Below are 26495 nucleotides of genomic sequence, written 5' to 3'. Positions count from 1 at the left end.
GTTTAACCTTTGGGCTAACATACACTTTTGTATAGTCTGTTTGAATTGGCTGCTTAATGAAATGTTTTAACTCCTCAGCCCCCTTTGATTGAAAAGGTGCCAGTGTGGCATTCTCATGATTGAGAAATAGCAACTTCATGTGGATATTAAAATATGCTGTATTTCCAAAACTTTTTTGAGTTTTTCCTGGTTATTATGTATTTAATGTTAAATTACTTAGTCACACTGTGTCATCTCCTATCATTTCTTGTTAGACACTCGTGGTCTTTTTAGCCAGTGTTCTTTCTCCCTTTGAGCTAAAAATGTATGGCCTCTTACAGAGTGAAAACACCTGCAGAATTTTGAGATGGGATTGTTATCAGGGCATTGTCTGGCGGGGTTATAGATTATTGTAATGAATTATGGGGGGAAGGGGAGAAGCAAACCTCATGGAGACCATTTAATTTCCTGAAATTCCTAGAAGAGTTTTCCTTTATTTTTAATGAAATACTTTATTGACTCTTGAACAAGAGGGGTGACATTTAAATTAATTCCAATACTTCTCAAAGTAAAAATATGCAATCAGTTAATTTTTTATATCTTATTTTTTATTAAAGTGCAGTTAAAAGACAATATTATATTGGTTTCAGGTGTACGGCTTGACTTTTTCTTGATTGAATTTTTGGATTCAAGTAAGATGTATAAGTGCATGTGATGCTTGGAAAGACATAAATGGTTGAAACCTTTATGTATCCCAAAACAGAAATGTGAGGTTAGGGTTGGAAGAGGTATGAGTATTTTAATGCATTATTTCCCTTTAATGAGCTTTTTTCTTTAGACTAAATAAAACACTCCTTGAAGCCTGTCGTAAAAATGGCAGTGATAGCTCAGTGGATTTAAGAGTGGTTAACCAAAATATATAGCAGGCTTTTCTTAAAAATCTTCTGCCACTTTGGAAGTCTTATAAATTAATTCCTCATTCTACGGCAACTTTTATTTTCTCATGTAGCCCTTTAAAGATTGGACATCTTTAGGGGATGTTACTTTATTAGATATTTACCTGATTTTGGAGAAAAATTTTTTTTTACAATCAGATAACCATTTTCTTATTTTCTTGGTATTTTGAGTAACATGGTATAAAGTTATGTTACTGAGAAAGCTAACCAAAGGGAATTAGAATCCCAGCTGTTATTTGATGATAGTCATTAAAAAACATCCTTACCTGAGGATATGTTGTTGATTTTAGAGAGAGAGGAGTTGAGAGAGGGACAGAGAGAGAGAGAGAAAACATGAATATGAGAGGGAAACATTGACTGGTTGCCTCCTGTACACACTCCAACTGGGGATCGAACCCACAACCTAGGTATGAGCCCTGAATGGGAATCGAATCTGCATCCTTTTGGTGTACAGGACAACACTCCAACCAACTGAGCCACCTGGGGGCAGGGCAACAGTCCTCCATTTTTTGTTGGTGCATTAATGTTATCTATAGATTCTTAAACTTCAATGGATATGAAATACTAATACATTTTCCTCATTTGTGCTTAATGTTTGTCATAATAGAGCAATCATTGATACGTCATAAAATATTGCAAATTTTCTTAGGTTCACAGACTTTAAAATACTGTTTTGGTGGGTCTTAATAACTTTTAAAAAATTAGAGCCAGTTAGAATGAAAAGCAAACCTTACAAAGTTCTATCAGTTTGTTAAATAGAATATTTTCTAAACCTAGTATCATTTAGCAGGAAAAAAAAGATCCTTCTTATTTATCTTTTAAGTATTGGGAAACGGTTTTCCAGAATTCACATTTTTGCTTGAGAGCTTGACTTTTATCATTGGCAACAAATACTGTCAGTTTTTCTCCACATGTCAGGCTCACTTTGTTCATTTTTTTGGAAAATGCAAGTCAAATCCAGAAGTCTTAACAACCACCGTTTGCCAGTTGTTCATTCAAGTAAAAATGATGTTCCATGAAAAATGTGGCTAGTTCAGCTCACGATGCAACCAGCAGTCCCACAGTTTGGTTTTCAGAATGACTGTGGCACTTTGGTATGCTGCGGAAATGCTTTATGCATGCTTCTCATTTCATCATAGATTTCTTATTAATGAGACGTATCCAAAACTAGTTCGGTTGTCATAACTAGTGTACATAATAGGCACATAGAATCTTTTTGGAATAATTCATCTTTCAGCCTGAATTACATCTTGGGGCAAAATTTTCTTGTGACTAAAGAAATCACTTTTCATTAATTTAAATATTTTGAATCTCTTCTGTTAAATAGTTTGCATTAATCCTGTGCCCATTAACCTGTGTCATAGACCTCAGTTACATCTCCCTGCCTTTTCCATCCGGAGACCTACTTTTGTCCTGTGCCTTCCCCAGGCTTCTTGTCATTTTTGTTGCTCTTCCTCAGTGCCCTTCACCTGCATTCTTCCTTCCCTCCCTCTCTTTTGAGCAGATAGTAGCCCACATTTGTAGACATTATCATCTGTTTAGTTTCTAATGTTTTCCCATGCTGCTCAAGACATTTTTTGGTTGTTTCTGTCTTAATCTGCCATGAATTCTGTTGAACTCAGAGCTCATTATTTTAAGAATAATTTGAAATACTTTCCTTGAAATTCTAATCTGTGCAGGAAACAGAGATAGTCTTTATATTATGAACTTTAGCACCGAGGAAAATTGGCCTGTGGATATCTGTCTCCTTCCCCCAGAAGTCCATGGACAGATGCCCTAGCCCACCCAGTAGAGGCAGGAGTTGTGAATTGTTTCTCATTCTCTCTCTACCTTTCTGCGTGATTGCGTAAAGGTGAGTGTAGTTTCCTAGCAAGGAAACTGGCTGCATTGAGAATGGGATTCCATTTAGTATGAAGCAGGTTCCAGTATAACTTCCAGTGTAACAGTTATTTTTCTGCTACAGTATTAATGGAGTAGATGAGCTGACTTGTAGATTCATTCAGCAAACATGAATAGAGAACCACAGACAGGCTAGGCATTGTTTGAGGCATGGAAGGTAGAAGGATGACTAAGACGCATTCCTTTCCTCACACGACAATGGGATGAGCTACTATGAAAGAGCTGCAGTAAGTCTTCAGAAAGCGTGCAGACGGTGGTGAGGGCAGGGTAAGGGTTTCCAGAGGAGGTGGTGGTTGGAGTGGGTCCTTGAGGGTGGACAGGATTTATCTGAACTGAGTAGGGGATTCTGGTCAGAGGGGACAGCATGGGGTTCCTGAAAATAGAGTAACGTTTCCATCCGGCTACAGGTGGGGTGGTAGGTGGAACACAGTGGGAAGTCTTGGGGCTCTCCTGCCCAGCCGAGTGTTCTGGTGGTTGAGGTCCCTGAACTCCTGGCAGACAAAAACTGGTCTTGGCTCTCACAACTGTTCTCAAAGCTGTCTATGAGCAGGAGAGGAGTTTATGTGCCTGTGATCAGTGGGGTAATGTGGGGACGACATCAGTGGGGATCAGTGGGGACGATTGTACCACCCCCCTGGAAGCGGGGGATTTCACTGTTCCTTTGACTCACCAGAGTCCCTGACCCATCCGAGGCAGCGGACAAGCTGCTTGTTTTTTGAGTAAGGGTGGAATCTGGTTGGGCTACTTTGGTCTGAATTCCTGTGGGCTCTTGGAAGGAATTACCTGACTTTGTCATTTGGGCCTCCAGGGGGCTTGTGCCCTGCAGGGACTGGTGGAGTGGGTGATGAGAGGTCAAAGGGTAGGTGTATATGTGCAAGTATATGTGATGTGGGAGACGGGGCATAGTTGGGTCCTTGCTCAGAGCCCCCTGACCTTTTGGCTTGGTTCCTCTTGGCTGGCACAGAAGGTAGCTGGTTGTCCTGCAGCTTTCTTGCGGTGGCCCTTTAAGCCTCCTGGCCCTGTGCGGGTGAGCACAGTTGCGTTCTTTTTGCTCTGTTATCACTTGCTTTGTGTTTCAGAGATCCTTTTGGTTTTCTCCTCACTGAGTAACTCACAGCTACACACACCTTTCAGGGGTTCTTTCAATTTAGGCCACAGTGTTAGTCACTTCTTTCCTCTGGGCCTTTCTTACTAGCCATGTATCCCATGTTAAATTTTTTGTCCTGTAAATGCAGGAAACACCAGAAATTTGGAAAAGAGGAGTGATGCAGTTTGCTGTTCTAGAGTAATTATTTTATCATGGAGTATGGGTTATGGACGGGCAGAACCAGTGAACTACTGGTTATTCCAGTAGTTCAGGCAATAGAAGAGTAGAACTTGATCAGAGTCACAGTTGGATCAAGGCAGCATTGAGAAGATGTGAAGAGTTGGACTGAAGGAAAGGGAGAAGCTTTAAGACAATGCTTGCCTTCTAGCTTAGACAACAAGGCTTTGTGGATAGGGAACAAAGAAAGGCACACGCCTGATGGAGGCTGTTTTGATTTTAGAAAAACTGAAGCGGGCTGCCCATAAGATCTTAAGGAAGAACTTGTCAGTAGGTAGACAGATGGAAATAAGAACTTAGACCCCAGAGAAATGCCTGACAGGAGAGATTTGGGTGTCTTCAGCGTGAGGGTGAATGATAGTTAATCTGCTTCTCACCTGACGCACCTGAGTAACAAAACTAACTCCTGCAAGCAGAAGTGACTAAGTTAGTAACTCTTCAAGTGTGGAATGATGGGGGTTAGATTGGAATATGAAAAAGGCCCATGCGTAGTTTGAAAAAACTTCCCATGAGGCTGTGCTACCCAGTTTTACTCCCCAGTCCCAAATGTGGGTCAGTGTGGTTGATACCCTGGAAGGTTGAGGCGGCCTGCTGCCCAAGGAGAGGCTGTGGAAGAGAAAGTAGCCACAGGTGAAGTCCAACAGCTTAGAATGAGCGGGAAGTAGGAACAGGAAAATAAAGGAAAAGAGAGATCATGGAAGTGAAGAGAGGCCTTTGCAAAAATGAATAAGTGAATAAGTAAAAATGATAATCAACAAGACAAGTATTGCTGAGGGGTGGAGTTCCATGGGGTAAAGTCTGAAAGGAGAACTGTTGACTTGGAAAATAGGAGGTCTGTGACTGCCACTGCGGGGCAGTTTTTGTGGCATCATGGGGTCATGGGGCACCAACCAGTGTCCTGAGCTGGGAGGTAAAGGAGAGGTGAAGTAAAAGTGACTCATTTAGTGGAAGGTAGGGCGTGAAGTGAAAGGATGTAGAATCAAAGGAACTTTACAGGATGGGAAGATCTGAGCTTTTGTCGAGGCTGAGGGAATAAAGATCAGGTTTGAAGATTTGAGAAAGTGAACGAATTATGAAATGTGCTCTAGGAAGACTTCATTTTTACTTATTTGTGTGGCAAATTTTGTCTGCAAGCACTGTGGTTCAGCATTGAACAGGATCCACTGGCTGCTGTCTTCATAGAGCATACAGCCAGTGGGGAATCCACACAGCTGAAGAATAACTATACTAGAATAGATTGTGCAATACCGTGATAGATGTACCAGTGTGCGGCTGGGGGCACTAAACTAGTTTAGGCATTAGGGAGAAGAGGAAGATTAGGCTGAGGTCAGAAGCTCAAGTTAAATAATTGAAGGGTTGGCTTGGGGAAGGGTACTTCTGGCCCTAATGCAGTATTTGAAGGCTAAGGTGAGAGAGAAATGGAAAGTTAAAAAAAAAAAAAAGAAAGAAAGAGGCAGGGGCTAAAGCATGGAGCACAGAGGGGAGTGTGGGCTGAAGCCAGAGAGATGAAAAGTGACTCCATTTGTATGTTGTAGATCCTTGTAAGCTGCATTTGAGAACTTGGACTTTAGCCTGAGGACAGTGTCAAACCATTGAGCTTCAGTTTTAAGTAGGAGGGAGATGTGATCAGAGACATTGAAGTTAAGAACAATCTAACAATAGCCAGAGGGGAGGGGGTACAGGACAGTGGGGAGAAGGGTTTTCAGGAACTACTATAAAGGACACATGGACAAAACCAAGAAGGAAGGTGGAATCAAGGGAGGGAGGTGGGTTTGGCTGGGATGAGGGGGAGTGGGGAGGGAGAAAATGCAGGCAACTGTAATTGAACAACAATAAAATAATTAAAAATATTTAGGCTGTACTGGTATAAATGCATTAAAGGGAGCAAGATTGGAATCAGGGAGGCCAGGTAGAAGGAGTGGGGGTCAACGTATAGGTGGACTTTTTGGAGATGGGAGAGGAGGAGATAAAGTGAGGTAGTTCTGATGGGTTGGGTGGCTGAGTTATCTGTTTAGAGTGAGGGGCTCTTTATGTAAACAAATCTCCACATGAGTGAACTGTCTCCTAGATGAGCTTAAGAGATTAGGTTTCTGCCTTGGCACATACTAGAGGCTTAGTAAAGAACTTGACTACAAAACGTTCCTGCTTAGAGCGCTTGCTTCTCTGTGTGTGTCAGCTCCAATTCTCCTCTCACCAGCTGACTCGACAGTGCCCTTCTGATGCCGAATGTTAGGCACCTTGAGAGAATATCCAGGGGATTAGGAACAGTGGAGAAAATGCCATGATTAGTCTGTGTATTAGATATCTATTACTTCCTAACAAATTACCCCCCAATTTAGGAAACAACAAGCATGTATTTTCTTAGAGTTTCTGTGGGCCAGGAATCTGGACATGGTTTGGCTAGGTGCCCCAGATTCAAAATTTCTTACTAGGCTACAAAGTGTTGGTTAGGGTGCTTGTCGAAGGCTCCCTTGAAGGATCTACTTCCAAGTTCACCCATACGTATTTGAGGTTTGTTGGACTGGGGACCTCCGCTCTCCACAGGTGGTTGGCTGGAGGCCTCATTCAGTTCCATGGACTCTCTATACTTTCTTTGCCCTTTTTTTTTCCCCCCCGAAAAGGGTCGCTAGCTCTAGGTCCACACTGATGAGAATGGGAGGCCTTCTTAGAGACTGCCTATCACAGGTCGCCATTCTTGAGCAGTGTATATACCGTAACTCAGGTATATTGTTTTAGTGTTAGTGAGTCTAAATCCTATGGCCTTGTGGGAAATGAGGTATTTTTGAAGGGGAAAATGATTTATTGAAACCTGACAGTGCTAAACACCATTCTCCAGGTTCTTCTTCTTCTTCTTTTTTTTTTTTTTTTTTTTTTTTAAAGATTTTACTTATTTATTTTTAGAGAGGGGAAGGAAGGGAGAAGAAAAGGGAGAGAAACATCAATGTGTGGTTGCCTCTCATGCACGCCACTTTGGGACCTGGCCCATAACCCAGGCATGTGTCCTAGACTGGGAATCGAAATAGCGACCCTTTGGTTCACAGTCTGGCACTCAGTCCACTGAGCCATACCAGCTGGGGCTCCATGTTATTCTCTTAGGAATAAATTTGAGGTCTGTTAAACAGTGTAGCAGAAAGATATGGTGCTGTATTTGTTCTTCAGCAGTGTTCATCACTGCTTTCTAATGTTTATTAAAGGTAAAAATAGTCATGTCTGTGGATATTTTTAAAAGAAAAAATCCTAGATTTGTAGTCTCTGTGTATGGTAGGTATTTCAGACACTATTTGGAATTTGGTTGGCAACAGAATGCATTTTCCTTTTGAGTGTTATAAAATGTGGATAATTTTCTAACCAATCCTGGTACAAGCCTGTTGATTATAGGATGTATTAGAAAGTTTCTCAGGGCACTTGTGCTATAGGCCTTGGGCTTTGCTTGGGCTTGGGTTGTAGCTGTGGCTGCTCCTTTCCCCAGCACAACCCCTATATCTGCTCCTGTGACTGAGGGCCCAGGGCCATGAGAACCTGGGACACAGAGGCCTGTGTCTCTGGAGCCAAAGCTTTGTGCAGAGAAGCCCTGGGAACAAGGTCCTGAAGTTAGCCCACTGCTTTGTCCACGGAGGTGTCCGTACCGTATTCCCAAGCCCACACTAGTAGGATAGCTTTCCTGTAAAGAGAGGGAAGGAACGACAGGCTCCAAAAGGTAGTCAGTTGCCCAAAGTTTCCCATCCTCGTCGGAGAAGCTGAAGTGGTCATTTTTTGGAAGAGCTGAAATGCATACCTTGGGATACTTGACTCTTTCCACTGTGCTTGATTGAAGGAACTGATCGTTGCTGTCCTAGGAAGTGGAAGATTGGGGTGAAATAAGTGCTCTATCTTCTTCAGCTTAAAGGTGTACCATATAAAAGAGAGATGGTATGCCTCTTTTTTTTTTTTTTTTTTTGGGAGCTTCAGCTAGTAATGAGGGTAATTACAACAAGGCAGATTTTTGGCTCATTATAAAACCAAACCAAGTCATTCTAATTGAGCTATAAACAATGAAAGATGTGGCCTTGTAAGCTCTCCTTTCATTTTATGTTGTCAAGCTGAGGGTTTCAAACCTGTTAAGGCTGGAAAGGGTGCCCTGCTTAGGAGGCTGGATAGGCCCTTCTGATGGCCCTTTAAGCCGAGTTACTCTGTGCTGTGTTAGACTCTGCACCGCTTTGCTCACCCAGCCAAAGGCAGACCTGCTCTTCCGCCTGTCCCTTCTTCCACCCACACTCCCTTTGGTGACTTGTTTTCCCTTTCACACCTGCCTTTCATGTTGTCTTAACCTAAATAAAAATGTGGAGGTAAGTGAGGAGCTACTGTGAGCGGAGAGGAAGAAGGTGTATTGCAGTGATTTTTTTAGAACTTGGATTGCCTAGGTCTTGTTTGAGAGTTCTTGGAGAGTCGAGGGTCCCCAAGGCCTTGTGTGTTTGCAGATTCTCCATTTGGTCAGTTTTTCTGGCCTCCTTACCAAGTGGGTTATCGGTACCACTGCCTCAGACTGAGTTTACCAGTTGAATCAGAACAGCCTCTGCCTATCATTTCTTTCATTCTTTTTTTTTTTCATTTTAATTTTTGGAGGACACAGTGATTTAATATTTAAAAGACCTTTTCTTTCCATTTCTGTCTTTTGTCAGGATAATAACAAAGTGACTAATACATGAGTAACATTGTGATTTGAGTTGAAGATCAGGGCAGCTGAAGGTTGAAAGTAGGTTTTCTGAGGATACCCAGAATGCCATTAACACGCCATTGCAAATTTAAGAGTTCCAATTATTACTAGGTATTTTTGCCTCATGTCTTGAAACTCCTGGAGAATTTTGGGTAGCGGCCCAATTTTATCTTTTCCCTAGTATGTAAGTCCTAAAATTGACATACCTTTAGCTAGAGTTACCAAAAAAAAAAAAAGATGCAAGTAGATACAATCAGACACAAAAGAGGAGAAATTACAATTGATGCTGAAGAACTACAAAGGATCATAATAGACTGCTATGAACAATTACACTGCAACAAATTATATAACTCAAAAGAAATAGATAAATTCTTAGAACCATATAATCATCTAAGTCTGAAGAATGAAGAAATAGAAAATCTGAATAGACAGTAATAGCAATGAGATTGAATCAGTAATCAAAACACTCCCTGAAACCAAAAGTCTAAGATGAGATAGCTTCACTGGTAAATGCTGCCAAATATTCAAAGATTAATACCAATCCTTCACAGAATCTTCCAAATGGTTGAAGAGGAGGGAGTGCTTCCAGACTCATTGTACAAGGCCAGCATTACCCTTATACCAAAACCAGACAAGGGCACCACACAAAAAAGGAAAGTGCAGGCCAGTATTTCTGATGAACACAGATACAAAATTATCCTCAACAAAATATTAGCAAACCAAATTGAACAATACATTAAAAGGATCATAAACCATGATCAAGGGGGAATTTATTCCAGGGGTGGTTCAACATTTGAAATCAATCAACATGATATACCACATTACCAAAAGGAAGAATTAAAATCATATGGCTATTTTAATAGATGCAGGAAAAGCATCGGATAAAATTCAATATCCACTAAGACAAAATTCTCAATAAAGTGGGTTTGGATTCAACATACCTTGTCATAATAAAGGCCATATGTGATAGCCTGACAGCCAACATCATACTTGACAGGGAAAAGCTGGAAGCTTTTCTTTTAAAATCAGGAACAAGACAAGGATGCCCACTCTTTCTACTTTTATTCAACATTGTATTGGAAGTCTTAGCCAGAACAAGTAGGAGAAAGAAAGAAAAGCATCCAAATTGGAGAGGAAGATATAAAATTGTCATTATTTGTGAGTGATAAGGTTTTATATGTAGAAAACTGTAAAGACTCTACCAAAAAACATTTAGATTAATCAACAAATGTAGGAAAGTTGTGAGGTACAAAATCAGTATACAAAAGTGTGTTGCATTTTTATACACTAATAACCATCAGAAGGAGAAATTAAGAAAACAATCTCATTCACAGTTACATCAAAAAGAATAAAACACCTAGGAGTAAAGTTAACCAAGGAGGTGAAAGACCTGTACACGGAACTATAAAACATTGATGGAAGAAACTGAAGATGACACAGATAAATGGAAAGATATTTTGTGTTCATGAATGGAAGAATTAATATTATTAAAATGTTATTACCCAAAGCAGTCTATTAATTCAGTGCAATTTTTTATCAAATTTCAATGGCATTTCTCATAGAAATAGAACAAATAATCCTAAAGTGTGTCTGGACCCTGAGCAGCCAAAACAATCTTTAGAAAGATGAGCAAAGCAGGAGGCATCACACTCCTGGATTTCAAACTCTATTACAAAGCAGTAATAATCAGAGCAGTATGGTATTGGCACAAAGACAGACACATAGATCAGTGGAATAGAATAGAGAGTCCAGAAATAATCCCAGGCATAGGTGATCAGTTAATTCATGACAAAGGAGACGAGAATATACAATGAGGAAAGGATAGTCTCTTTAATAAATGGTGTTAGGAAAACTAGACAGTCTTATGCAGAAAATGAAACTGGATCACTATCTTACAACATACACAAATCAACTCAAAGTAGATTAAAGACTTGAGTGTAAGACCTGAAACCATAAAAGTCCTAGGAGAGAACATAGGCAGTCAGCTTTCTTGACATTGCCCTTGGTTATGTTTTATGGAACTGACTTCAAAGGCAAAAACAATAAAAGCAAAAATAAACAAATGGAACTGTATCAAACTAAAAGCTTCACCTAGCAAAGGAAATCATCAACAAAATGAAAACGCAAGCTACTGAGTGGGAGAAGATATTTGCAAATCATATCTGATAGGTGTTTAATATCTAAAATACATATGTTAATATTATAGTAAGTGAAATAACTCAGAGAAATACAAATACTATATGGTTTCATTTATATGTGGAATAAAAAAACAAAAGAAAACAAAACCAGTCTTAGAGTAGCAGACTGGTGGTTGCCAGAGAGAGAAGAGAGTTTGTGGGGTGAGTAAAATGGGTGAAGGGGATCAAGAGGTACAGACTTCCAGTTATAAAATAAGTCACGAGGATGTAATGTACAGCATGGTGACTATGGTCGATAATACTGTATTGCAGAACTGAAATTAGCTAAAAAAATAAATCTTAAAAGTTATCACAAGAAACAAAATTGTAACTATGATGACAGATCTGTGGTGATCCTTTTGTAATGTATATAAATGTTGAATCATGTTGTACACCTAAAACTAACATAATGTGTGTCAATTATACTTTAATTTAAAAACCAAACAGAGAAACAAAAAATTAGTCAGTGTTTGGCTAGAAAAGTCTTTTGATAATACATAGTTAAGTTGTTGTATGAAGTTTGTTACTATAACATGATTATTAAAATATTATCTGTAGTAATGTTTGAGGCTTGCTAGTGTTAATAGGACTTTACTGAAACCATATTCTATGTTTTATAGCCTTCCTGATAATTAAGTTAATTGCTCAGAAATTATGATTTTTAATGATAGTGCAATTTCCAGTTTGACCCAGAGAAGGAAAGCTGGACTTTTAAAAATTTGAATCAAGAGACCTGTGGTAAATAATTATAAGGTGACTTGTTTGTTTACTTTTATTGATTTTAGAGAGACAGAGGGCAGAGAGAAAGGGAGAGAAAATACTGATTTGGTTTTTCTTTTTAAAAAGATTTTATTAATTTTATTTTTAGACTGAGGGGAAGGGAGGAAGAAAGAGAGGGAGAGAAACATCATTGTGTTTCATGTGTTTCAACCAATGTGTGGTTGCCTCTCATGTACCCCCTGTGGGGGACCTGGCCCATAACCCAGGCATGTGTCCTAGACTGGGAATCAGAACAGTGGCCCTTTGGTTCGAAGGCTGGCACTCAATCCACTGAGTCACACCAGCTGGGGCTGTTTTTTTATTTATATATCATTGGTTGATTCTTTTTTTTTTTTTTTTTCCTGAGAGAGACATCAGTTTGTTTTTCCACTTATTTATGTGCTCATTGATGCTTTTCTTTTAGAGAGAGAGAGAGATTGGGATTGAGAGACTGGGATTGAGATGTGTTCTATTTATTTATGCACTGAATGGTTGCTTCTTGTTTGTGCCCTGAGTGAGGACGGAACCCGCAACCTTGGTGCGTCAGGATGACGCTCTAACCCCCTGAGATACCCAGCCAGGGCGGTGCCTTGTTTATTGATTTAAAAATATTCTTTAGCTTTGAAAATCTTTGAAATTTATTTCCCACACTTTGTTCTTTTCCCTCCTGCTTGTTTTACAGTCATTTTTTCATGAATAAGTTGAAATTGTGAAAGGTATTTTAATTGTGAAAATACGAGGAAGTTGAGGATGATTGAAAAACATAGTTCAAATTGGTCTCACTTGTATTTTTTCTTATGATAGAATTTGTAAGTGGATCGAGATTCCTTTCACTCTGAAATCATTAATTTTTCATAATTTTATAATGTTTTTATGGGATATTTATTTACAGTTTTATCTTTTACTCTCTAATTTCATTAAGTAAATTTCCCTACTGATTTGATTTAAAAACTCTACTTAATTTCCTGAATTCTTCCTTTTCTTAATTCCCTCATTTCCTTTTGATTTGACTCTTCTCCAGTGTGGTTTTTAACTCTTAAATCTTTGAGCTCCTGTCATACTTTAAAGAAGCTGTGCATTTATTTTAAACGAGTAACAGTGAGTCAACAAATGACAGATCTGATAGCTATCGTGTGTTAGTGTTTTCATATTTCTAGGCTCAGAATCTATTTTTTGAATTATTAGGTAAGTTTAAACTATCTTTTAAAAATATATTTTATTGATTACGCTATTCCAGTTGTCCCAGTTTTTCCTCCTTTGCTCCACTCTGCCTGGTTCCCCCATTCTCTCCAGCAGTCCCCTCCATTAGTTCATGTTCATGGGTTGTGCATATAAGTTCTTTGGCTTCTCCATTTCCTATACTGTTCTTAACCTCCCTCATCTGTTTTGCACCTACCAATTGGTACTTCTTAATCTCTGCATCTTTTCTCCCATTCTCCCCTTTCCCTCTCCCAGCTGATAACCCTACAAATGATTTCCATACCTATCTATGATTATGTTTCTGTTCTGGTTTGCTTAGTTTGTTTTTTAGATTCAACGGTTAATAGTTGTGAATTTGTTGTCATTTTAATGTTCATAGTTTTTTAATCATCTTCTTTTTCTTAAATAAGTCCCTTTAACATTTTGTGTAATAATGGCTTAGTGATGATGAAGTCCTTTAGCTTTACCTTGTCTGGGAAGCACTTTATTTGCCCTTCCATTCTAAATGATAGCTTTGCTGGATAGAGTAACCCGGCTTGTAGGTCCTTGTCTTTCATCACTTTGAATGCTTCTTTCCAGTCCCTTCTTGCCTGCAAAGTTTGTTTTGAGAAATCAGCTGACAATCTTATTGGAACGCCTTTGTAGGTAACATTTTGTTTTTTTCTTGCTGCTTTTAAGATTCTCTCTTTATCTTTAATCTTTAGCATTTTAATTATGATGTGTCTTGGTGTGGTCCTCTTTGGGTCCAACTTGTTTGGGATTGTCTGTGCTTCCTGGACTTGTATGTCTATTTCCTTCACCAAATTAGGGAAGGTTTCTTTCATTATTTTTTTCAAATAAGTTTTCAATTTCTGGTTCTCTCTCTTCTCCTTTAGGCAGCCCTATAATTTGAATTGGTTCATTTGGAGATGTCCTAGAGGCTCCTTACACTATCCTTGTTTTTTTGAAATTTTTTTCTTGCTATTCTGGTTGAATGTTTTTCTCTTTCTTATGTTCCAAATTGATTTGATTTTCAATTTCATCCCTCTTACTGTTGGTTCCTTATAGGTTTTTATTAATTTCACTTATTGTAACCCTCGTTTCTTCCTGGGTCTTTTTTATGCTGTTGACATACTCAGTGAATTCTTTGAGCATCCTGATCACCAGTGCTTTGAACTCTGCATTTGTTAGGTTGCTTATTTCCATTTTATTTAGTTCTTTTTCTGGGATTGTGTTCTGTTCTTTCATTTGGGCCACATTTCTTTTTCTTCTCAGTTTGGCAGCCTCCCAGTGCATTAGGTAGAGATGCTTTGACTCTGTGTTCTAGTAGTGTGGCCTTTTACAGAAAAGATACTTGTAAATTGTGTGGTGTGGAGCTTTAGGTATTCACCAGGGTGGGACGACCCACTTCACCACTTCGTGACTCTGTAGGTGGAAGGCTGGGAAAGGGGTTAATGCCACTGCCTGGCTTCTGGAGGATTGCCTGGCACTCGCCCTGATTCCAGTAACTTCACTTACTCCACATGCGCCTGGAGCTCTTTCAGCTGTTGCCCTGGTGCCTAATCCCAGAGTGGGGTGGGTCTCAGTAAGATCTATCCCCATGTGGGCCCTTTAAGTGGAGTCTCCTGAAAATCTAGCAGTTTCTTCCAGCACCCCAAACCCCACTGGTTTTTATAGCCAGAAGTTATGGCTATTTATTTTCCTGGCCTTGGAACCCTGGGCTGTGTGGTCTGACCTGGGGCTGGGATCCTTTTCTTCCAAGGTATGCTTCCTGATTTTTATCTGCCACATGTGAATGTGGGACCATCTGCTCTGCCACCTCTCCACCCCTCCCTGTGTCTCTGGCACTCCCACCCATCTGGATGAATGTGATTAAATCCTTGGTTGTCAGACTTCCGTACAGCTCGATTTTCTGATGGTTCTGGGTGTTATATGTTTTGAGGTTTGATTGTAATTTTGGTTGTAATTTTTGTAGTTGTATGAGCAGGTCAAGCATATTTACTTATGCCTCCATCTTGACTGGAAGTCAAGTTTAAACTGTCTTGAACTGATGATCTGATTGTTGCAAAAGTACTTCCAATGTTTTAGGTGGTTTTTGGTTCTTCAGGAATTTGGTTTTTATAGAGAAACCCTACTGGCCTCTTAGTTGCTGGCATTGCTTAGCAAATGGTAGGCATTCAATAAATATTTGTTGAATAAACACATCTTCACCCCGAACATCTTTAATAAGATCACTGGAAAAATCAAGTTTTATTTTAAAATATTTTATTTACCTTGATCCATATTTTAACACAAATAAACTTTAGAAATGACACTGTTAATTGTTAAACTCTACAGAGTGGGACTTGCAACGCACCTGTCATGAAGAATTTCTTGTTAATTTTTAGATTCTGCATCATCAAAGCTTGAGCTGTTGTCTAAGAGCTGACCTAGACATGTACTGTATATGATTGCTGTCTATGGCTGCTTGATATGATGGGATGCTGAACACAATTCTTTCATTCTCTTTTCATTAGTCAGCCCATGACTGACTTGAATGATGGGGAAGACGATATTATAGGTTGGTAATTTTTGTACTGAGATTTCCTTGAGCCCATACTTGGCTTTCAATCATTATCACCATGGTAAGATTCTCTTTAGATAGTGCTTTGATATAAAGTGAATTGTTTTATAGCCTGGTACAGCCTAGAGTTTTGTGTTTTAAACCCTAGGCAAAGTATGAACTGTATTTCATATATTGTCTGGCTTAATCCTGGGTGTTATAACATTATTATTGCAGATAATATTGTTGGCTTTACCAGCTTAGATGAATAATTTCTGAGAATTTGTTGAAAAGGGACTAGATGTGGAGAGAAGAAATCCTGTAAGGATCTGAAGTAGATATTTAAAAGATTATTGTGAGTTCTTAGAAATTCAGAAATACCCGATTCAGATATCTGTAGTTAATATCAAGGGGCATTTGTAAGTGGTATTTTGCTTTTTGCCATATTGGGTTTTTTTCTTTATTTTTTATTGTTGTTCAGGTACAGTTGTCTCCATTTTCCCCCCACCACTCTCCACCACCCCAGCCATCCCCATGCTTTTTGCCACATTGTTTATTTCCTTATAGGTTCTGTAGATAATATGGGAAACCATTTTCTCTCCTGTAGTTTTAAATGCCCCTTCTTTTTGTAAAATGTATTTCTATTGTCTTTTTTGCCATTACCATTTACCCTCCTTATATCCTCCTCCCACCACTGTCACCACACTGTTGTCCATGTCCATGAGTCCTTTTTGCTCAATCCTTCCACCCTTTAAATTTCCTCTCCCCCACCCCTAGCTGTCTTCCTGCTCTCTATCTATGAGTCTGTCTCTATTTTGCTTGTTACTTCAGCTTGTTCATTAGATTCCACTTGTGAGTGAAATCATATGCTACTTGTCTTTCTCTGACTGGATTATTTCACTTAGCATAATGTTCTGCAGGTCCATCCATGCTGTCACAAAGAGAAAATTTTTCTTCTTTTTCATGACCAAGTAGTATTCCATTGTATAAATGTCCCATAGTTATTTTACCCACTCATCTGCTGATGGACACTTGGGCTGCTTCCATATCTTGGTGATTGTAAATAACCCTGCAATGAACATAGGGGTGCTTACATTATTTTGCTTTAGTGTTTTGGGTTCTTTCAGATATATTCCCAGAAATGGGATAGCTGGGTCAAAAGGCAGATTTATTTTTAATATTTTAAGACATCGTAGTACTGCTTTCCACAGTGGCTGCACCAATCCGCATTCTCACCAAAGTTCAGGAGGGTTTCCCTTTCTTCAAATTCTTGCCAGCACTTGTCGTTAGTTTTATTGTTGATAACCATTCTCACCAGTGTGAGGAGATATTTCATTGTGGTTTTAATTTTCATTTCTCTGATGATTAGTGACATTGAGCATCTTTTCATATGTCTAGTGGCCATTTGTATGTCCTCTTCGGAGAAGTGTCTATTCAGGTCCTTCGCCCATCTTTTAAATGGAAACATTTTTGTTTTTGTTTTGGTGTTGAGTTTTATAACTTCTTTGTCAATTTTGGATCCCAACCTCTTATCAGGTGTATCATCGAGTATGTTCTCCCATTCTGTGGGTCGTATTTTTATTTTGTTGATGATTTCCTTTGCTGTGCAAAAACTTTTTAGTTTGATGTAGTCCCATTTGTTTATTTATTCTTTTGTTGTCCTTGCCTGAGGAGCTATATTAGATAAAATATTGCTATGAGCAGTGTCTGAGGTTTTAACTGCATGTGCTTTATTCTAGGATTTTTATGGTTTCAGGTCTAACATTTCAGTCTTTGATACATTTTGAATTTATGCTTGTATGTTGTATAAGGAGGTGGTTTAATTTTTTTACACATATCTGTCCAATTTTCCCATCATTTATTGATTAAAGTATTGTTAGCTCATTTTATATGCTTTCTTCCTCTGTTGAATCTTAACTGACCATAAAGGTATGGGCTTATTTCTGGGCTCTCTATTTTGTTCCATTGATCTATGTGTCTGTTTTTATGTCAGTACCATGCTGTTTTGATTACTATGACCTTATAGTATAGTTTGATACTAGGTATCATGATTCCTCCAACTTTATTCTTCTTTCTCAGGATTGCTGTTGCTATGCAGGGCCTTTTGTGGTTCTATGTGCATTTTTTAAAATAATTGTTCTACTTCTGTGAAATACGTGATTGGAGTCTTGATAGGAATTGCATTGAATCTATAGATTGATTGCTTTGGGTAGCGTGGACATTTTAATGATGTTAATTCTTCCTATCCAAGTGCCCCTTCTCACTTCCCCCTCTTCGAATTAGTTGACATCTGGTTTATCTCTCCCATTGTCACTTCCCTTATAACTTTTTACATTGAAGACTTTTCTTTTTTTTTTTGTCTTTCCCTCTCCTCTGTGATGTAAAACCATTGCTTTTTCCAACTTGCTGCCTCTCAGAGTCATTCAGACCTGTGCTTGAATGCCAATTTTTTAAATTCTTTCTATATCATTTTTGGATCTTCTAATGGGGAAAGTTTATCTCCTTATCTCCTTGGGTGCTGTTAGTTTCTTAGGGCTGACACATATTGCCCCACACTGAGTGGCTTCAAACAACAGAAATTTATCATTTCACAGTTTTGGAGGCCGGAAATCTGAAATGAAGGTGTTGGCAGGGCCGTGCCCCCTCTGGAGGCTCTGGGAGAGCATCCTTCCCTGCCTGTGGCCTCACGGTGCCTGTGTACTTCCTTGGCTTCCCAGGCTGGTGGCCACACCCCTCCAGTCTCTGCTTCTATTTCCTCATTACTTTGTCTTCTGTGTGTGCCTGCTTGCGTAAAGTCTCCTGCCTCCTTCTGGTCTGAGCACTTGTGATTGGATTTGGGGCCCACCCAGATAATCCAGGATGATCGTCTCATCTCAAGATCTTTAGTTTAATTACACTTGCAAAGATTTCCTTTCCAAATAACATAACACTCACAGATTCTGGGGATTAGGATGTGCACATCAGGTAAGCAGTTATAGAAATTAATTGGAATATAATTATGTGTATATTTGCATAATATTTATTGATGGCATTTAGCTCAGTGCCTAACCAATACAGGTACTCAGGAAAAGTTAATTCATTTCCCTTCTCTTTAGAAACCTATGCTCTTCAATGTTGCCTCCTGGAAGATTTCAGCAGTTAGTACTCAATTTTTGGGACCTTCCTGCTCTACTCTTTTCCCCAGTCATGTCCCTGTGGCCATCACCTGGTTGGCCATGCCCTGGGTGTCATCACTGTGGCTTGCTCTCCCTTGCACCTGTCCCGATCACAGTCTTCCCAACCTTCTCCTTCTGGAATTTTCTAACCTCTGTTACACTTGCTTCTCATCTTCACAATGACCTCTAGTCCTAGCCCCCCTCCTTTCTGGTTTTTCACACCATCCATTCATTTGGACCCTTAGAATGATTTTTCGTTGCTACCCAATGCTATTGGATTGGTAGTACCTGGATGTGCCCTGCACTTGTGCACCTCACAGCCTCCGCTTATGCTGTCCCACCAATGGAAAATTTCCCCCTCCTTCTTACTACTTTCAGTGTTTTAAATTGAAATGGACTCTTTCCTCCCTTACTCAGGCCAACCAGGCTCAGGTCCCTCCTGTTCCAGAAAAACTTCCCTTGACCTTGCTGTCACTTATCTTTTTTGAAATTTAACTCCTTTCACTTTGTCATTCGCCACTTAACCCAAAACTCTTTTTCCTTTTGTTTGCATTACTCTCCTAAAACTGCTCTCTTAAAGACTGACAGTGATCCCTACCAGCATTTTTAAGAGGCCAAAAGATAAAGAGGTAGTGAAAAGCTAGGTGGCTGGGGCAGGAGTTTGAAGTCTAGCTCTACCACTTGTAATAACCGTGTGACCTTGAGCAAGTTTACTAACTCCATGCCTCAATTTTTTTTTATCTGTAAAATGGGAATAATACTAGTACTTACCTCACAGGGTTGCTTGTGAGATTTAAGTAGGTTAGTGTTTGTAAAGCTCTTCCAAGGAAGCTGGGCAGAGTATGCACTATTAGCTTTTTGTTTTCTTAAGCTATTGTGTTTTAGTCTTTCTTCTTAGCCTCTGTGGCATTTGACATGATTGACTAGTTCCCCTTCCTTCTTCATTACCTTCAGCTTCAGACTAATTTATCTCGGGGCCTTTACTTTTGTGCCTCCTGTTTGTGGTCTGCCTCCACATCTGCATCCGAACTTCACCTTCTTATCTCCTTTGTAGTTAACTTTTCCTGTCATAATTCACCACCATAGTTCCTACTTTTACTTCTGTATGAGTGCCTCCCCAAATTGTATTCCTAGTCCCTCTTTCTTGGCTCCAGCGTTACATTTCTGTCTGCATGCCTGAATGCCTAGCCAACATGCCTCCCTCAAAATCAACTCTGCACTTGACTGACTTTTTGCTAAGAGACCCATGGCTGTGTGTCCTAGTGGTTAGGGACAGGGCTGTCAGGAGCAGAGGGGTGTTGTGTGCGAATCCTTCAGAGCTCGGACCTTTCCACATCACTGTAGTCTGGCATAGTCTCCTTGTCTGGGTACTTACTGCGCTTTCACTGAACAAAGTTGGTTGTGGAGTGGGGTGGGGAGACGGTAATGGCAAGTGTGTTCCTCAGTTTTCTTAAGAGTGAGGCAAGTTCATGAATCTCTTTCCTTGCAAACCCAGGGTAGGGTGCCAGAAGCTGTTGTCACCTGTTGATTTCTGATTTTTGAAGACTTTTTTTAAAGTTGTCATAGTTTTTCTTCTTCTGGAAGGTAGAACTGGTAAATAAGTTTAATTTCTGTCTCACAATGCAAATGAACTAAATTGGAGAGCACACAGCATGATTTTAATTAAACAATTGTAGTTTTTTGTGTATTGCTGGTTGTGTTGAGACCAAAGGATAAGGCTGGGAAAGATTTGCCTGTTTGTTTTGAGATGTTGTATCTTGGTTGGAATGGAAATTTTAGACAAGGATTTGCTGTAATTTACCGGCTTGCCAATAGGATGTTACACTTTACATTAATGATAATTAGGCATATAGTTACTTGAGTGTGGATTATCCTAGGTTTCTAAGCTTTGGAAATCAGACAGTTTAAGCCATTTTCCTGTTGGTTTAGTGTGACTAGCAGCATTTCGACTCCTCACTTTCTTCCTGTTAGCAAGGCTCTCGATTTAACTGCAGCTTCATTTCCTAATGGGTTCTGATCTTCAGGGATTCAACCCATGAGGACCATTAACCTAAGGAATGTAACTCAATTAGCTGTACAGGATTTAAACTAAGCTAATAGATTTTCCATTTGGAGAGGTTGGTGTTCTGCTTTATTTGTTTCTCACATTGATTAGTGAATAGTAAATGCATTCTTTTGGTAAATGGTTCACCTTTGTCATAGGTGCCGTCAGTGATGATTGTTTTTAACAGTTTTGTTACCTGCTATTTTGAAAGTTTTTATGAGAATTTGACATTAGTTTTTGTGTGCCAGATTTTTTCCTTGCTACTTAAATTTGACTTGGTTTCAAGATGTCAGTTTTCTTTATATGAATGGGTATATCAATTAAAAGTAAAAGCTATGTAGTTTTTAACATTCTGTTTTCAGGACACACAATAATGCATGTATGTTCTTACCTAGCACATCCTTGCTTAGACCAGTGCTGTTTTCTGAAGTCTGGGAAACAGTGTCTGCCTTGGCTTAGCTCTTGGCTCAGTTCTGCTATTCCACGACTGGCCTTCTTTTTACAGTTTGGTGCAGATCCAAGTGATGTATTTGCCAGTGATGTAAATGTCTTACAATATTTACATCACTGATAACACATTTTATGTATACCTTTAGGATTAAATGATCCAAGGTGTTGTAAACCAATTGGTTTTACTCATGTGTTTGGTTTTTTTTTTTTCTGCATCATTTCATTTGAACTTCAGATCTTGGTTTAAGTACAATTGCTAAGGTTAGTTTGGCTTTCATTGAACATTTTCTCACATTTTTGGTTGGCTATTCTTTTATTTGTTTTTCACTTTGTCTCTCTTTTTTTAAGTCCATGAAGAGCAAAAACATAATAAAAACATGTGGCGTTTGTAAACCAGTATAATAAATTCAAGCCTAAACAAGTCAAATCTAATTATAGGACTATTTTCTGGAGTGGCTGTAGACATGCTCTTAAAAATGATTGAGGTGAAGGTTATGTGAAACCTGGATTTCTGTTTCTCTTTTATGAATTGAAGGTGAAAGGAAGAGTGTTATTTTAGTGTTTCTGTACTAGTTTTATTTACTCTCTGCTCATTTTTGCTTTGAGCAAGTTCAAATTTATATAAAAATTGGGGAAGGAGGTAGTAAACAATACATGCTGCTCATCTGTCTGTACTATCTTGAGGACTAGAACAGGGTTCAGAAACTGAGTTGGTATTTTCAGTTTTTTTGTTTTGCACTCAGTTTTTCAAGAATGTCATGACTGTATTTTGAGACAGTTTATCTTAAAATTGAAACACTCATTAGTTGAGCCTTGAACTTTCTCGGTTTTTCCATGGTAATGAGCCTCCTTACCTTGTCTGATTGGAGTTTGTGATTTGGGGGCTTTATGCCTAGAGCATTTAGACTAGAAGAGGTGTCAGAGGATGTCTAGGCCAGTATATCCGCTTCTAAATGAGGAAGGTGAGGTCCAGTGAGCTGTCCGAAGTGATGTACTGCGCTAGCAAAGTCAGGACCACGAGAGAAAGGGTCTTTTGACTTTGGTCCTGTGCCTCTGAGGAGATGTGGCATCTCAAAAGGCAGGTATTTTTAATAATCTTTGTCAGTTTACCAGTTTCTCCCACAGGAAGAAATTAGGGGCCTATTTTGAAAGCACTTACCACGAAGAATTAAAATGACCATTTTTGAAAATGCGCATTGATTTTGATTTTGTCTGCTTTTATAATTCTGGTAGTTGGATCTGTGATTCAATGGGAGAGTAAAGGTTGAAGTAATTAGCTGTTAGAAATGATCAGAATAGATATGGATTCTTGATAATTCTGCCTTGTGCAGCCCAGCACATTGAGAATTTGCAAGATCCATGTCCGTAATCGATGTTATGGTGATTGGTGGTATATTTATGACTGGGTAAGGAATCCTCACTTTTGTGGAGATTTTGGCTTGAGGGAATTAATACATAATCAGGAAAAGTACATTTTATAACTGTACGATTGCATGTTTGTAATAAAATGCCTCTGAAATTCTAAGTGTGTTTTGTAGTAGAAAATCATTTGTGGGTAAAAGAATTCATTGTGATATTTAAGTTTGTCCATTTACTCTTATTCTATTTGGTGGATATTACTACTTTAATATTTGACTTTTATTTTTAGAAAGGAATTTTTGGTAAGTTTTTGATGATGAGAAGTAGTCATCTTAGATGTCTATTTTTCCCATTGAACATGCTAATCAAGTCGGTCTGGATTTATTGGGCAGTCCTTCAATTCTGAGTATTTTATTGAATTAAAAAAAATTACTGAGTCATGACCTTCTCTCTCTATTCTCTTTTATAGCCAACACATACCTCTTTATGGTACAAGCTCGAGGAATGATGTTGAGAGAGAACGTGAAAACAATAGGGCATATGATCAGGCTTTACACAAATAAAAACACCACCCTCAACGGGACAGGTAAGACTGCTTCCTACTCAGCCTTTCTTTGCTTCTGCTTTCTTATCCTTGTCGTTCTAAAGCAGTAACCAGATCTCTCAAGTTTTGATCTTGCCTCCAAGTAACTTTCTGTTAGTGATGAGAGTATCTCCTTCTAAGGGCACTGGAAAATTCTTCTGCTTGAGCCAGGGCTGTCCATATTCTAGGATCTGTAGAGGTATGGTCCCATACCTTTATACAAGTGTGGAGGGTTCTGTACAAAGATACGTAAGTTAATTTTTGCAAACGTACACAACATAGAAAAGCAGCTTGTACTTTTTCAATTCCATTGTACTTAAGCGCAATTAACTACAAAAAGTAATTTATTCATAGTAGCTATTCTGTTCCCTTTCTTATGCTCACTCTAATTCCTAAATGTTTTTCCCACTATGTCTAGAGAATACTTATATTTTAAAAATTATAGATAGTTTTTAATATTTTTTTGACTTTTTAGGGGCTAAAGGAGAAATTGTAAAAAATTGGAAGTAAAAAACATTAGAAATCAGTAGCTGCTCTTAGTTTATTGAAAGTACCATCTGGAAGAAGAATGTCTGTTAGAACCACGTAAGGTTAAAATTTCAGTAACAGGCCAAGGTAATGGTGGTAAAATTGATGTAAACGGGTTTACCTGTTGTGGAAGAACACTCGTACTCCTCTGTGGCAGGGTTTCCGTGTTGTCTCCTGAAGATTGCAAGGTGTTACTTTAACGGGCTCAGTGGCCGATTATCAGTTGTTGTACCCTCTGTATTCTCATTTTCAATAAAGTTAGAGATTTAATTTGTATCCACAGTTCTTCACTGTGCCACTGTAAACAATAGACACACATACTCTGCCAATAGGACATTCTTATCTCCCAACGGCAGATGTTTTTTCTTAAAATGCATGTTAAGGTAGGAAATAGTTTCAGACCCTTCTAAAAATTGAAGACTGTTAATATATAGAGTGTTAATTTAATTTTATACATGCTTGTATAAAATCCATTCTAGTCATTTGTCAAATTTGTGTTGTGATCACTACAAATCAAAACATTCTTGTTTTCTCTTTATTTTTGAAAGACTGTCTCATTATAGTTGTTATTTCAGTAATACAGTTCAAGTCTTATTAATTGGTCTTCTGAAGAGTGGGCCAATTTTAGAAGTTTACACATTTTAAAAGCTTCTTTAGGACTTACCCTGATTGAATGAGTTGATCATGAAGGTGATCACTAACAGAGATATTAAGCCTCTTTAGATTACTGCATTTGTATAAGTGAATACTAAAGTTCTGTATATAATCAAGTTCTCTTCCTGGTGTGTGCGTGAGTTATATGTGTGAATGTTAAGCATAATTAAGAGAACCAATCTCTTGGACAAGATGAACTTTTCCCTCACCCTTCTAAAACTTAAAAAAAAGGGAGATCCTCTCCTCACTAAGCCATAGTTTCAAAAAAGACCGAATAGCCCAATGCATACTTTATGATTAAAGTTTGCTTACTTTTTTGAACATTTGAAAATGTCATGTGTTACTTTATTGGAGGTAGCTGTTCTCAGGAGACAGTCAGCCCTTGTATCAGTTAGGCATTGGGTTTGGTTGTAAGAGAGACCCAACTGCAATTCTTTAAACACATGAGTATTATGTTCTTATGTAAAAGAAGTTGGGAATTGGGTTATCTGGGGCTCTGTGTAGCTTCACGGTCTAAGATGGCTGCTAGGTCTCCCGCCTTTGGGCTGGTATTTGGGTCAGTAAGAAAGAGACAAGGATGGAGGAAGTCTTCTGGAACCTTCCAGGAAGTCCCACAGAATATTTCTGCTTATATCTCACCAGAACTCAGTTATAAGGGCACTGGGCAGTTACAAGGGCAGTCTCTGAGCTGGCTCACTGGTGCTCTGAATGAAATTGGGGTTCTGTTACCTGGGGAGAAAGGGGAAAGGGAGTTGAAATAGGTAACTATGAGCCTCTGCCATTTTCATTCATATTAAACAATATAGTTGGTATACTTACCTAGATATTGGGGTGCAACATTCACAAAACATCCTCACTTTTTATGAAGTTTCTGGGGAAGGATGGGGGCATATTATACAATTGTTTATTTCTGTATGAACTTATACAAGTATAATATGCCAAAAAGGAGATAATTGAAAAGATGTACAGAGAGCTGATGGAATTCTAGGGAAGAATTGACTAACATGTACTGGCTCATTTAAAATTTAATAGTTAGATTAGATCTTAAAAATTCTTATCACCAGGCAAAAATTTGTAACTATGTGAGGTGATGGATAGTAACTAAACTTGTGGTAATCACTTTGCAAGATATATATCTATCAAATCATTATGTTGTACACCTTAAAGTAATATATTATATGTTGATGAGAATATAAAAAAATAAAACTTAACATTTGATGGCAAATAGGTTGTAATTTATAAGTACATTTGATTTCAAAAAGGGGTTTTTAACCCTGTACCTGATTTTCTGAAGCATCAAATATAAATAGATTATATATAACATATTTTTGTAAAGATATCACATACTCTCATAATCTAATGGTGCCATTCCTTGTAGCTATGGAGTCAGTCAAATTAAGAAAACAAGATCACTCAGTGAATTATTACCAAAGCAGATGGTAAGGGTCATGCAACGTTACAGCTGGTAGGCTTGTTAGAAATAACTCAGACACTTTCTTACTTAATGGACGCATGTTCTGAGGCCCTCAGACACTGACTTGACAAGCTAGTGGTAAACAGATGCGAACTCTCACTGAGTTTCTGTTACGGCTTTAATCTGTGCTGTAGCAGGAAAAACAAAGCCCTCCTCCAGTGGTGTCCTTGGGTCCCGCTCTCCTTTTCCCTGTGTGCTAAGGTCCAGTGAGAGTTGAGGTGGGGACCCGTGTGGCATGTTTTATCCTGTGTCTCCCTTTCCTCTAGGTGTGTCTCGGGAAGGGAGGGAGAGGCAGGAGGCCCAGAAGTCACTGTGTGTGTGTGTTCATCCCTTCATTAGATGAAATAATGTCTGCACTGGAGAGCAGTGGTGGTGGATCGTCTCAAATGCATCTGTCATGCACGCCCTGTAGAAACTGCTCCTAACCACTTTGTAGGGATAATGATTTTGTGGATTCGTTACAGTATAGTCCCCCAAACTTGAAATCCTTGTTGGCTGTATTATCAGTGGTGAAGTGTTCATTTGCATTAGGTTTCTACTCTGTGGTAGGTATTTTATCAGACACTTTAAATCAGAGGCATTTTGAATTAAAAAAGGAGCTATTCAGACTAGTGGCAGGGGACTGGGTAGACTTATATACATAACACACTGGATGACATAAATGCCACTGGACCCAGTACCAAGGAGCACAGAGATGCTTCTATAAGTCTAGCAATGAGTTGAGACACTAATGATCATTT

The 26495-nt window shown here is 38.8% G+C and overlaps 1 protein-coding gene across 1 annotated transcript in view; it reads left to right on the top strand.

The window, feature by feature from the left end:
• Nucleotides 1–26495, top strand: part of B4GALT6 (beta-1,4-galactosyltransferase 6) — a 63495-nt gene that overhangs the window by 1068 nt on the left and 35932 nt on the right. The window contains exon 2 of the mRNA XM_037165632.2: nt 22986–23102. Within this exon, the coding sequence (XP_037021527.2) occupies nt 22986–23102 (117 nt within the window). The remainder of the gene's footprint in view (nt 1–22985; nt 23103–26495) is intronic.

This window comes from Artibeus jamaicensis, unplaced genomic scaffold, assembly GCF_021234435.1.
Source record: "Artibeus jamaicensis isolate MK-2021 breed Jamaican fruit bat unplaced genomic scaffold, CSHL_Jam_final contig_354, whole genome shotgun sequence".
In the NCBI taxonomy this organism is placed as follows: Eukaryota; Metazoa; Chordata; class Mammalia; order Chiroptera; family Phyllostomidae; genus Artibeus; species Artibeus jamaicensis.
Note: the sequence above shows the minus strand (reverse complement) of the source record. Positions and strands in the feature narration are given on the sequence as shown.